The following is a 14,344-nucleotide window of genomic DNA, read 5'->3' as shown; positions in this document are numbered from 1 at the left end:
GTATTACAGTAAAAGTACTGCAGTATTATGATGATGTAGTATGCAGTATTACAGTAAAAGTACTGCAGTATTATGAGTGATGTAGTATGCAGTATTACAGTAAAAGTACTGCAGTATTATGAGTGATGTAATATGCAGTATTACAGTAAAAGTACTGCAGTATTATAGTGATGTAGTATGCAGTATTACAGTAAAGTACTGCAGTATTATGAGCGATGTAGTATGCAGTATTACAGTAAAAGTACTGCAGTATTATGAGTGATGTAGTATGCAGTATTACAGTAAAAGTACTGCAGTATTATAGTGATGTAGTATGCAGTATTACAGTAAAGTACTGCAGTATTATGAGCGATGTAGTATGCAGTATTACAGTAAAAGTACTGCAGTATTATAGTGATGTAGTATGCAGTATTACAGTAAAAGTACTGCAGTATTATGAGCGATGTAGTATGCAGTATTACAGTAAAAGTACTGCAGTATTATAGTGATGTAGTATGCAGTATTACAGTAAAGTACTGCAGTATTATAGTGATGTAGTATGCAGTATTACAGTAAAGTACTACAGTATTATAGTGATGTAGTATGCAGTATTACAGTAAAAGTACTGCAGTATTATAGTGATGTAGTATGCAGTATTACAGTAAAGTACTGCAGTATTATAGTGATGTAGTATGCAGTATTACAGTAAAAGTACTGCAGTATTATAGTGATGTAGTATGCAGTATTACAGTAAAGTAGTGGTTTGGTCCTCTGACTGATATATTATTATTATGACATCATTAGATTATTAATAGTGAAGCATCAGTGTTAGAGCAGCATGTTACTGTTGTAGCTGCTGGAGGTGGAGCTAGTTTACACTACTTTATATACAGTTAGCTAGTTTAGTCCAGTGGTTCCCAACCTAGGGGTGGGGCCCCTCCAAAGGGTCAGCAGATAAATGTGAGGGGTGGTGAGATGATTAATGGGAAAGAAGAAAAAACTAAGTTCTGATACACAAATGTGTTTTCAGTTTTTGGACTTTTTCTCTAATCTTTGATTTTTGATTAAATATTGGATCAAGTACCTCAAACTGTACAGTAAATATACTCAGTTACACCTGTAGTAGTTCTGGGAGGTGGAAAACATGTCAGGAGTGAATCATTAATAATAATAATCAGTAGCAGTATTGATTATCAGCTGACGTATTGATGATGGGTCATTAGTCATTTTCAGCTCAATAACAGCTGAGAACTGATCAGAGTTCAGTTAGTGTCTGATCCTCTAACAGTGTACAGGTGTACAGGTAGACAGGTAGACAGGTGGACAGGTGGACAGGTAGACAGGTAGACAGGTAGACAGGTGGACAGGTGGACAGGTGGACAGGTAGACAGGTGGACAGGTGGACAGGTAGACAGGTGGACAGGTGGACAGGTGGACAGGTAGACTGGTGGACAGGTGGACAGGTAGACAGGTAGACAGGTAGACAGCTGGACAGGTAGACAGGTAGACAGGTAGACAGCTGGACAGGTAGACAGGTAGACAGGTAGACAGGTGGACAGGTGGACAGGTGGACAGGTAGACAGGTGGACAGGTGGACAGGTAGACAGGTAGACAGCTGGACAGGTAGACAGGTAGACAGGTAGACAGGTGGACAGGTGGACAGGTGGACAGGTGGACAGGTAGACAGGTGGACAGGTAGACAGGTGGACAGGTAGACAGGTGGACAGGTGGACAGGTAGACAGGTGGACAGGTAGACAGGTAGACAGGTGGACAGGTGGACAGGTGGACAGGTAGACTGGTGGACAGGTGGACAGGTAGACAGGTAGACAGGTAGACAGCTGGACAGGTAGACAGGTAGACAGCTGGACAGGTAGACAGGTAGACAGGTAGACAGGTGGACAGGTGGACAGGTGGACAGGTGGACAGGTAGACAGGTGGACAGGTAGACAGGTGGACAGGTAGACAGGTGGACAGGTGGACAGGTAGACAGGTAGACAGGTAGACAGGTGGACAGGTGGACAGGTAGACAGGTAGACAGGTGGACAGGTGGACAGGTAGACAGGTGTACAGGTGAGACCAACAGGAAGCAGCAGAAGAAGAAAACCACACAGGTAAATATGTATATTGTTGTTTTATTGTGTCTCAGTCGTCATGGAAACCATTTATGTTAATGAAAGACCCTGCTGATTGATGTATTGATGTATTGATTGATGTATTGATTGATGTATTGATGTATTGATGTATTGATGTATTGATGTATTGATTGATGTATTGATGTATTGATTGATGTATTGATGTATTGATGTATTGATTGATGTATTGATGTATTGATGTATTGATGTATTGATGTATTGATTGATGTATTGATGTATTGATTGATGTATTGATTGATGTATTGATGTATTGATGTATTGATTGATGTATTGATGTATTGATGTATTGATTGATGTATTGATTGATGTATTGATGTATTGATGTATTGATTGACAGGATGAGGCGTTTCTCGTCTCTGGAGGTTCTCCTGGTCGTGGTCTCGGGGCTTCTCCTGCTCTGCTGTGCTGGACTGATCGTGTTCTCGTGGGTCAGCGTTCAGTCTGAAGGTAAAAACAGAACCGATCCTTTTAATCAGCTGATCAGAAGATGTTATCGGTCGACCAATCAGCTGCTGTCTGTGGTCAGGTGGCGCTGAGCCGGAGCGTCTGATTGGACGGATGGTGATCACAGAGGGAGCAACGTTCTCCAACGAGCTGAAGAACTCCAGCAGCCCGTTGTTCAAATCCCTCGCCTACGATGTCCAACAGCTGGTGAGATGAACACGGTTCTGATGAAGGAACACAGAACACACAGAGCACAGAGCACAGAACACAGAGAACACAGAACACAGTACAGGTGTTGAACTAACCTGTGATTGGTCGGCAGGTGTTGAACTAACCTGTGATTGGTCGGCAGGTGTTAAACTAACCTGTGATTGGTCGGCAGGTGTGGGAGGCGTTCAGGCGCAGCGAGCTCAGTCGGGAGTTCCAGACGTGTCAGGTTTCAGACTTCAGGTCAGGTGATCGATGACATCATTACTGATCAGGGATTGATTGATTGGTCAGAAACAGCTGATTCTAATGTATTGATCCATTTGTGTCTGTATTGATCTCAGTCAGGGCAGCGTGGTGGTGACCTTTGACCTCCATTTCAATCAGCTGATCCAAAGGAAGGAGGCGGAGCTGCAGCTGAGGGCGGGGCTTCAGGACAGCGGGGGGCTGATGATTGACAGGAACAGCATCCAGGTCACAGGTGATGTCACAGGTGACACTGTGAGGTCAGAGGTCACTGACTGACTCAGAGAAGTACAAAATAAATGAAAGTGTTTAATAAATGTATGTCAGTAATAATGAATAATGATCTGTGCAGAGGAGGTGGAGCAGACGACGACGGTTGCGTCGAGCGTCTCCCCGACAGCAGGTCAGTGATCGTCTGTTTGTTGTGTGAACATGAAACATGAAGCTTTGTGTGAATCAGCTGTTCTGCTCGCAGCGGCGTGTCGTCCTCATCACACTTCCTGTGCCGATCAATCGATGTGTGTTCCGATCGATCGGCTCTGTGACGGAGTCCTCGACTGTCCCGACGGCTCCGACGAAGACGCCGCTCGCTGTGGTCAGTTACGGTTACATCATCACTCTGTCTCCATAGCAACGACAGATGCTCTTACATCATCACTCTGTCTCCATAGCAACAACATGTGACGGACAGTTCCTGCTGCGAGGGCCGAGCGGATCGTTCAGTTCATCCCACGACGCTGAAATTTACAACAGCAGCAGCTCCTGCCGCTGGATCATCAGGTACCACTACTACAGTACTGCATATAGTACTGCATATAGTACTACACAGTACTACAGTACTGCATATATCAATCAATCAATCAATCAATCTTTATTTGTATGTCGCCAAATCACAACAAAGTTATCTCAGGGCACTTTACACATAGAGCAGGTTCTAAACCGAACTCTTCAGGTTTAATTTAAAGAGACCCAACATTCACACATGAGCAGCACTTGGTGACAGTGGCAATATATAGTACTGCATATAGTACTGCATATAGTACTGCATATAGTACTACAGTACTGCATATAGTACTGCATATAGTACTACACAGTACTGCATATAGTACTACAGTACTGCATATAGTATAGTTCTTGATGACATCATCAGAGTTAGTTCTTTAAGCAGGATGTGAAAAGTGAATATTAATCCTGATTATAATAATAATAATGATAATTATAATAAAATGTTTTCAGTGTGCAGAGAGGATTTTCTGTTCGGATCGATTTCCTGCAGTTTGAAACTGAAGAAAGCTCTGACATGCTGAAAATGTATGAAGGAGTGGGAGCAGAGAAACAGCTGATAGGTAACACACACACACACACACACGCAAACACACACACACACACACACACACACACTAATTCAAACATGGTTTCCAGCTGAGCTCTCAGGCTCCGCCCCTCCTGGGACCGTGTGGGTGCTGACCGACCAATCAACTGTGGAGTTTCTTTCTGATGACTTCAACAACCTGGCGGGGTTTAACGCCACCTACAGCGCTGTCGACCTCACACACCTGACCAGTAAGACCTCACACACTTGACCAGTAAGACCTCACACACCTGACCAGTAAGACCTCAGACACCTGACCAGTAAGACCTCACACACCTGACCAGTAAGACCTCACAAACTTGACCAGATGATACAACACTTTAGGATACATTATGATACGATATGACATATTATGACATATGTTTTGATGTGATCCTGTGACCCTGTGTGTTTGCAGATGAGCAGAAGCTGACCTGTGCCTTTGAGCAGGACATGTGTTACTGGAGTCAGCAGCAGAGCGATGATGCAGACTGGATTCGAACCAGCGGCTCCACGTTTCCTCCACTGACCGGCCCCAGTGCCGACCACACGCTGGGGAACCAATCAGGTGGGGAACCAATCCGCTGGGGATCCAATCAGGTGGGGAACCAATCAGGTGGGGGACCAATCAGGTGAGGAACCAATCCGGTGGGGATCCAATCAGGTGGGGAACCAATCAGGTGGGGGACCAATCAGGTGGGGATCCAATCAGGTGGGGAACCAATCAGGTGGGGAACCAATCAGGTGGGGAACCAATCAGGTGGGGACCAATCAGGTGGGGAACCAATCAGGTGAGGAACCAATCAGGTGGGGACCAATCAGGTGGGGACCAATCAGGTGGGGAACCAATCAGGTGGGGAACCAATCAGGTGGGTACCAATCAGGTGGGGAACCAATCAGGTGGGGACCAATCAGGTGGGGAACCAATCGGGTGGGGACCAATCAGGTGGGGACCAATCAGGTGGGGAACCAATCGGGTGGGGACCAATCAGGTGGGGACCAATCAGGTGGGGAACCAATCAGGTGGGGAACCAATCAGGTGTGTTTAAAGCAGAGCTGTGAACATGATGATCAGTGAGACTCATAGTAGTGTGGTTACCTGTAGTATCAGTGTTTATTAACAGCAGCATCAGTAGTATTCATATTTATGATGTTTGTGTTGAAGGTTTCTACATCGTCACTCCTCTGAGTCCTGGCAACTGGCTGAAGAGCTTCAAGATCTGCAGCCTCCCTCTGACTCATAGCACACAGCCCATGTGTCTGTCCTTCTGGTAAACAACCAAAACACAACCAAAACACAACCATAACACAACCAAAACACAACCAAAACACAACCAAACCACAACCGAAACACAACCATAACTCAACCATAACACGACCAAAACACGACCATAACACGACCATAACACGACCATAACACGACCAAAACACAACCAAAACACAACCATAACTCAACCAAAACACAACCAAAACACAACCATAACTCAACCAAAACACAACCATAACACGACCATAACACAACCATAACAGAACCAAACCACAACCGTAACACAACCATAACACAACCAAAACAGAACCAAACCACAACCGTAACACAACCGTAACACAACCAAAACACAACCAAAACATAACCATAACACAACCAAAACACAACCAAAACTCAACCAAGCTTTACTTTAATATAATTATCCAATCAGCTGTCAGTCTGTCAGACGTTCAGGATCCACATTTACATTGCTTTGGAGAAAAGTGTCTGCTCAGTGAAGTCAGTGTGTTTGTTTCCATCCAATCAGCAGCCAGCAGATCTCAGCTGTGTGTGCGCCCCCTGCTGGAGCTCTGACAGAATGACAGTGTTATATTATCAATACATGTTATTGATCCCAGACGTGTGAACGTTCTGATCGATGTGCAGGTATCACATGTTTGGAGACGACGTCCACCGTCTGATGGTCCAGCTGCTCCAAACGTCTCCGTCCGACCCTGAAACCAGCGTTACTGTGGTGTTTCAGAGAGACGGTAACTATGGCGACAACTGGAACTATGGTCAGGTGACCCTGAACCTGACGGTCGAGGCCACGGTGAGTGACATCACACAGTCTGATCTCAATTACTGAATAAATAAATAATCAGTCAGTTCTGCAGGTGGTGTTTGAAGCTCTGAAGAAAGGAGGGATGAGGAATGACATCGCTCTGGATGACATCACACTGACCGCTGCTGCCTGTGGCCCCGCCCCCCCCGAACCAACTAATGTACCGCCTCCGACGACCACGCCCCCTATACCAGGTAAGACAAGACCACGCCCCCTATACCACGTAAGGTACAGACCACGCCCCCTACAGACCAGCTGGGGGAGTGATTATGAAATCAATCATGGTTATTTTAACTGACAGCTGTGATCTGACCTGTGATCAGAGTGTTAGGATCATTTTCATTTAACAACATTAAAATCATTCTGCTGATGTTTTTGTGGGCTCCGTACCAAACATTGTGCATTATTGGATAAGGTCTGACTCCGCCCTCTGTGCTCTCATTGGTCAGCTGACTGTGGAGGACCCTTTGAACTCTGGGAGCCAAATTCTACCTTCAGCTCGCCAAACTACCCACAATCCTACGGGAACAAGGCGAAGTGTGAGTACAGCTGTTACTGATGATTATACAGATCATTACATCATCACCATGTGTTACATTATGACGTTATATTATGTTGTGATATATCACAGAACATAATGTTACGATATATGTTACGATATGATATGTTCTATTCTGTTTCATCTTTAAAGGTTTCACATGTTTAAGAGTCTGCAGTGTTCTTCTCTTTGTTGACATGTTTATTTCTGGGTGTTAATGCCACCTACATTACGATATATTACACGTTACGATACATTACGATATATTACACGTTACGATACATTACGATATATTACACATTACGATAAATTACTATTTAATATTACAAGTTACGATAAATTACTATATAATATTACACGTTACGATACATTAAGGTATAATATTATATTTTACGATACTATATATTGCAGGTTACGAAATGACGCATTACGATACATTGTGATATGACACGTTACGATATGATATAAGTTACGATATATGTTACGATATATGTTACGATATGATTCGTTATAATATATGTTAGCCGTGATTACCCAGAATCCTCTGCTCCTGCAGGTGTGTGGACGCTCCACGCCGTGCGGGGGCGGAACATCCAGCTCCACTTCCTGGACTTTGACGTTGAATCGACCAATGACATGGTGGAGGTGCGGGACGGGGCGGGGCCTAACTCCACCTTACTGGGTGAGCTGGTGTTTTACCCATAATGCCTTTCAGCTGTGTGTACCTGTTAGCGTGCGTCAGTCTCAGGTGTGAACACATTGTTTCCAGCGGTTCTCACCGGCAGCACTGGCCCCGCCCACGACTTCTTCTCAACAACCAATGAGATGACAGTGTGGTTCTTCACGGACAGATCGGGTTCAGGTCGAGGATTCAGAGCCAACTTCACCAGCGGGGTCAAGCTGGGGTCACCAGGTGAGCTCAGGGTCAGGGGTCATGTGACAGCTGATCAGGTTGATTATTGATTATCTGTATTGACGAGTCATGTGATGCGTGAACAGCTCCGTGTGCAGCCGGGCAGTTCCAGTGTCAGACAGGAAGCTGTATCCATGGTAACGGTCACTGTGACGGCGTGGTCAACTGTCCCGACGCCTCCGACGAAGCTGACTGCGGTGAGTCTGATGATCAATACATCAGTACATGTGATCAATACATGTGATCAATACATGTGATCAGTACATGTGATCAGTACATGTGATCAGTACATGTGATCAATACATGTGATCAATACATGTGAGATGTTCTCAGACAGGAAGTAACAACTGATTCTTTGTGCTTTAGTTGCGTTGCAGGTAAACGGTTCCAGTCGTCTCCAGTTTCAGCTCGTCTCCTCTCTGCTCACCGTCTGCGCCGACACCTGGAACCCTCACCTGTCTGTCTTCACCTGTCAGTACCTGGGTTACAGGTAACTCACCTGTCTGTCTTCACCTGTCTGTCTTCACCTGTCAGTACCTGGGTTACAGGTAACTCACCTGTCTGTCTTCACCTGTCTCTACCTGGGTTACAGGTAACTCACCTGTCTGTCTTCACCTGTCTGTCTTCACCTGTCAGTACCTGGGTTACAGGTAACTCACCTGTCTGTCTTCACCTGTCTGTCTTCACCTGTCAGTACCTGGGTTACAGGTAACTCACCTGTCTGTCTTCACCTGTCGGTCTTCATCTATCAGTACCTGGGTTACAGGTAACTCACCTGTCTGTCTTCAGCTGTCTGTCTTCATCTATCAGTACCTGGGTTACAGGTAACTCACCTGTCTGTCTACATCTGTCAGTACCTGGGTTACAGGTAACTCATCTGTCTGTCTTCACCTGTCTGTCTTCACCTGTCAGTACCTGGGTTACAGGTAACTCACCTGTCTGTCTTCACCTGTCTGTCTTCATCTATCAGTACCTGGGTTACAGGTAACTCACCTGTCTGTCTTCACCTGTCAGTACCTGGGTTACAGGTAACTCATCTGTCTGTCTTCACCTGTCAGTACCTGGGTTACAGGTAACTCACCTGTCTGTCTTCACCTGTCAGTACCTGGGTTACAGGTAACTCACCTGTCTGTCTCCCTGCAGGTCGGGGGAGGCCACGATGCTGCCGATTCGGCCAGGTGATTCACCGTTTACGACTTTCAGAGTTAACGATAACGGGACGCTGGTGATGAACGTCAGGTACGAATAATTACAAAAATGTCGGAATATTTTTTATTGTCTAATTTTTACAGTGAAACTGAGTTTAAATAATAAATGTTTTTTACAGTGAAACATGCGACAGTGAGAGAGTTGTTTCTCTGAGCTGTGACAACCAGCGTGAGTTACACTGTAAAAACACACAGTAACACTCATAAACACTGACTGTAAAATCAACAGTAACACTCATAAACACTGACTGTTAAATCAACAGTAACACTCATAAACACTGACTGTTAAATCAACACACAGGTGATATTAAGATATTTTTTATCGTAACAGTGTTTCTAACTTTCAGCTTGTGGAGTTCGTCAGATCACTAACGACACGAGAGAGACGGACCAATCAGCGAAGGGGGAAGGTAGAGTGTGTGTGTGTGTGTTTGTGTGTGTGTGTGTGCGTGTGTGTGTGTGTGTTTAACGTGTTTCATTGTCACCAGTTGAGGTCAGAGTGGTGGGCGGGGCTAATGCAGTGAAGGGGGCGTGGCCCTGGATGGTGTCCCTCCAATGGCAGGGCCGTCATGCATGTGGAGCCTCGTTAATTGGCTCTGATTGGCTGCTGACCGCAGCACATTGTGTCTATGGGTGAGTCATGTATGATACATGTATGATGTATGATGTATTTATGATGTATGTATGATGTAAGACATGTTGTCTCCACAGGAAGAACGTCCACCTACAGTTCTGGGAGGCGGTGTTGGGACTCCACGCTCACAGCAACAGAAGCTCATCTCACACTCAGACCCGACGAGTCGATCGTATCGTCATCAACAGAGAATACAACAGACAGACTAAACAAGCCGATATCGCCATGATGCACCTGCAGCAGCCAATCAACTTCACCGGTTAGTGACATCACCGTCAGTGACATCACTGCACCAACACATCTCATCTGTCAGTTACAGTCCTGTTACCTGACTTCACTCTTTGTGTGTGTGTGTGTGTGCGTGTGTGTGTGTGTGTGTGTGTGTGTGTGTGTGCAGAATGGGTCCAGCCAGTGTGTTTACCTGCAGACGATCAGCTGATCACAACAGGAAGGAAATGTTTCATCGCAGGATGGGGACGAGACGCAGAGCAAGGTGAGACACATGATGTCACCTGTCTGTCTCTCACCTGTCTCTCTTCCACCTGTCTGTCTGACCTGTCTCCCTCCCAACTGTCTGTCTCCCACCTGTCTGTCTCACCTGTCTGTCTCACCTGTCTCTCACCTGTCTCCCTCCCAACTGTCTGTCTCCTAGGGTCTCTCCCAGACGTCATGCAGCAGGCTCAGCTTCCTGTAGTGGATCAGGATGTGTGTCAGCAGCAGCTACCAGAGTACATCATCACCTCCAGCATGCTGTGTGCCGGTTACACAGAGGGAGGAGTCGACTCCTGTCAGGTAACAGCTCACCTGGTCTCACCTTAAACAGCTGGGCACAGAGCTGCGTGCTGATTGGTTACAGAGCTGCGTGCTGATTGGTCACTGAGCTGCATGCTGATCAGGCGGGGAGCTCCGGTCCTCTGAAATGAGGCCAACACGGAAGTAACTTAAAACTGCATTCTATCAAAAGGCCACCAGGGGGCGACCGTTTTGGTGTCAAAAGGACTTCCGTCTCTATACAAGTCAATGGAGAATTCACCAACTTCTCACTTGATTTCTAACCTCAGTAAACGTTTTCAAAATGTGTTTATGGTCTCAATCGCTAGTTTAAAGCCTTCTTCAATGCAGTATGATGTTCATTTGGGACATTTTGGCCTCCCTGATTTTATATGTGACGATAAAGCAGGGTATGCATTAGGGCGTGGCTACGTGGTGATTGACAGGTTGATTGGTTCACAGGTTCAGGAGGGCGCCTCATGCTGTTACGTCCATTTTATATACAGTCTATGGTGCTGATTGGTCACGGAGCTGCGTGCTGATTGGTTGAACAGGTTAATAACTGTTGCTGTTTCCAGGGCGACTCTGGAGGTCCACTCATGTGTCTGGATGATGGATACTGGACTGTGATTGGTCAGTTTCTCTCACACACACACACTCATACAGTACAGTGTTGTAGCTGAGGTCTGATGAAATGCTTCTGTCTGATTGGTTCCTGACAGGTGTGACATCATTTGGGGTTGGCTGCGGCCGACCGGGACGACCAGGAGTCTACGCACGAGTGTCTTCCTTCACTTCCTGGATCGCTCAGACCAGACGCTCCTCCTCCTCCTCCTCCTCCTCCTCCTCCTCCTCCTCCTCCTCTTCCTCCTCCTCTTCCTCCTCCTTTAAATAAGAAACCTTTCTAATGAGATTTCACAGAAAGTGTTTAAAGTAACTTATAGGTTAAAATATGATTCACATATAACATAAACTGTGTTTCTTCTTCTTTGGTTTCATTTAGAAAATAGATTAATGTCTAAAGGAGGAAACGCTGCTGAAAAATCTTCACTAATAAAATAATAAAGTTGAAAACAGATTAAAAACTTTTCTAAATGAAGTTTCAGTCTGAAGTTCGTGCAGTGAAACAGGAAACGAGACAATGAGCCACGTTCCCTAAATGAAAAGTGATGATTCAGAATTATTCTTCCTGTTTCTGGATTTGGAAAGAAGAACATTAAATATGACATTAACTGCGTCAGTGATGTTTTTAGTGTCCATGAGGTTTAGTTTAAATTTAAAGGGTTAAAATATGAAAATAAACGTATGAATAACTTGCACACATTCTTTTTTTGTGGACCCAGCATCAAATTTCTGCTTTTAATCCATTTAGAGAGAATATATTAGAGGATTATGGCAAAAATGTCTAAGTGGTGTAACCATAAAAACTTTGTACCAAATAATTCAACTTGCTTAAAAACAGTAAATAGTCAATAAAACACCATATCAACTAGTTTGGCATGATCTTACATTATAACTTTATATTAAATAAAGGTAATGGAATACAATTGTTCTAAATATTACATTTACTCTGGTTACCATGGTAACCCTAACCCATGATCTTACATTATAACTTTATATTAAATAAAGGTAATGGAAGACAATTGTTCTAAATATTACATTTACTCTGGGTTACCATGGAGTACCCCCCCCCCCCCTCCCACACACACACACCTCATCAGCTCATCAGCTGCTTCTCATCTGCAATCAAGCCTCCATATAAGTTCCTCCTGCTCAATCTGCCAGGTTGTTCTTCAGCTCTCATCATCAGTTTGCAGACAGTAGAATAATTATCAATCTTACGTTACATCAGAGCGTTAAAGGGAAAGAAAACCCAGAAAATATCCCAACATGTCTGTGAAAAAAAAAAGAAGAGAAAAACAAAAAATGAAATAAGTAAATAAATAATTGAGTAGATAAATAGAATAGTCATCCCTTTGTTCCCTCAGCGTTAGACTCTATGTTCCCTCAGCGTTAGGCTCTATGCTCCCTCAGCATTAGGCTCTACGTTCCCTCAGCATTAGGCTCTACGTTCCCTCAGCGTTAGGCTCTACGTTCCCTCAGCGTTAGGCTCTATGTTCCCTCAGCGTTAGACTCTATGTTCCCTCAGCGTTAGGCTCTACGTTCCCTCAGCGTTAGGCTCTACGTTCCCTCAGCGTTAGGCTCTATGTTCCCTCAGCGTTAGACTCTATGTTCCCTCAGCGTTAGGCTCTATGTTCCCTCAGCGTTAGGCTCTATGTTCCCTCAGCGTTAGGCTCTATGTTTCCTCAGCGTTAGGCTCTACGTTCCCTCAGCGTTAGGCCCTACGTTCCCTCAGCGTTAGACTCTATGTTCCCTCAGCGTTAGACTCTATGTTCCCTCAGCGTTAGACTCTATGTTCCCTCAGCGTTAGGCTCTACGTTCCCTCAGCGTTAGGCTCTATGTTCCCTCAGCATTAGGCTCTATGTTCCCTCAGCATTAGACTCTATGTTCCCTCAGCGTTAGGCTCTATGTTCCCTCAGCGTTAGGCCCTACGTTCCCTCAGCGTTAGGCCCTACGTTCCCTCAGCGTTAGGCCCTACGTTCCCTCAGCGTTAGGCTCTATGTACCCTCAACGTTAGGCTCTATGTTCCCTCAGCGTTAGGCTCTACGTTCCCTCAGCGTTAGGCTCTATGTTCCCTCAGCGTTAGGCTGTATGTTCCCTCAGCGTTAGGCTCTACGTTCCCTCAGCGTTAGGCTCTATGTTCCCTCAGCGTTAGGCTGTATGTTCCCTCAGCATTAGGCTCTATGTTCCCTCAGCGTTAGGCTCTACGTTCCCTCAGCGTTAGGCTCTACGTTCCCTCAGCGTTAGGCTCTACGTTCCCTCAGCGTTAGGCTCTATGTTCCCTCAGCGTTAGGCTCTATGTTCCCTCAGCGTTAGGCTCTACGTTCCCTCAACGTTAGGCTCTACGTTCCCTCAGCGTTAGGCTCTATGTTCCCTCAGCGTTAGGCTGTATGTTCCCTCAGCGTTAGGCTGTATGTTCCCTCAGCGTTAGGCTCTATGTTCCCTCAGTGTTAGGCTCTACGTTCCCTCAGTGTTAGACTCTATGTTCCCTCAGCGTTAGGCTCTATGTTCCCTCAGCGTTAGGCTCTACGTTCCCTCAACGTTAGGCTCTACATTCCCTCAGCGTTAGGCTCTATGTTCCCTCAGCGTTAGGCTCTATGTTCCCTCAGCATTAGGCTCTACGTTCCCTCAGCGTTAGGCTCTATGTTCCCTCAGCGTTAGGCTCTATGTTCCCTCAGCGTTAGGCTCTACGTTCCCTCAGCGTTAGGCTCTATGTTCCCTCAGCGTTATGCTCTACGTTCCCTCAGTGTTAGACTCTATGTTCCCTCAGTGTTAGGCTCTATGTTCCCTCAGTGTTAGGCTCTACGTTCCCTCAGTGTTAGACTCTATGTTCCCTCAGCGTTAGGCTGTATGTTCCCTCAGCGTTAGGCTCTATGTTCCCTCAGCGTTAGGCTCTATGTTCCCTCAGCATTAGGCTCTACGTTCCCTCAGCATTAGGCTCTACGTTCCCTCAACGTTAGGCTCTACATTCCCTCAGCGTTAGGCTCTATGTTCCCTCAGCGTTAGGCTCTACATTCCCTCAGCGTTAGGCTCTATGTTCCCTCAGCGTTAGGCTCTATGTTCCCTCAGCATTAGGCTCTATGTTCCCTCAGCGTTAGGCTCTACGTTCCCTCAACATTAGGCTCTACGTTCCCTCAACATTAGGCTCTATGTTCCCTCAGCGTTAGGCTCTACGTTCCCTCAGCGTT

General features: G+C 45.7%; 1 protein-coding gene across 1 annotated transcript; it reads left to right on the top strand.

Annotated features, from left to right (window-relative positions):
• Positions 1-2,462: 2,462 nt before the first annotated feature.
• On the top strand, positions 2,463-11,376 carry tmprss15 (transmembrane serine protease 15; the record flags this gene model as incomplete). The annotated part of the gene is made up of 27 exons (XM_062432620.1): positions 2,463-2,580; positions 2,660-2,784; positions 2,960-3,027; positions 3,129-3,265; positions 3,383-3,433; positions 3,506-3,625; positions 3,702-3,810; positions 4,267-4,376; positions 4,453-4,593; positions 4,800-4,949; positions 5,547-5,652; positions 6,294-6,459; positions 6,524-6,665; positions 6,921-7,010; positions 7,566-7,691; positions 7,779-7,922; positions 8,009-8,119; positions 8,289-8,412; positions 9,066-9,161; positions 9,250-9,299; positions 9,478-9,540; positions 9,631-9,763; positions 9,842-10,023; positions 10,162-10,257; positions 10,417-10,556; positions 11,114-11,168; positions 11,258-11,376. Coding segments are annotated over 27 exons (3,072 nt in total), but the record flags the coding sequence as incomplete, so codon positions are not given.
• Between the last annotated feature and the right edge of the window lie 2,968 nt (positions 11,377-14,344).

This window comes from Scomber scombrus, chromosome 14 (assembly GCF_963691925.1).
Source record: "Scomber scombrus chromosome 14, fScoSco1.1, whole genome shotgun sequence".
Classification (NCBI taxonomy): Eukaryota; Metazoa; Chordata; class Actinopteri; order Scombriformes; family Scombridae; genus Scomber; species Scomber scombrus.
The sequence above is the reverse complement of the archived record's forward strand: the minus strand, read 5'-3'. Positions and strand labels throughout refer to the sequence as shown.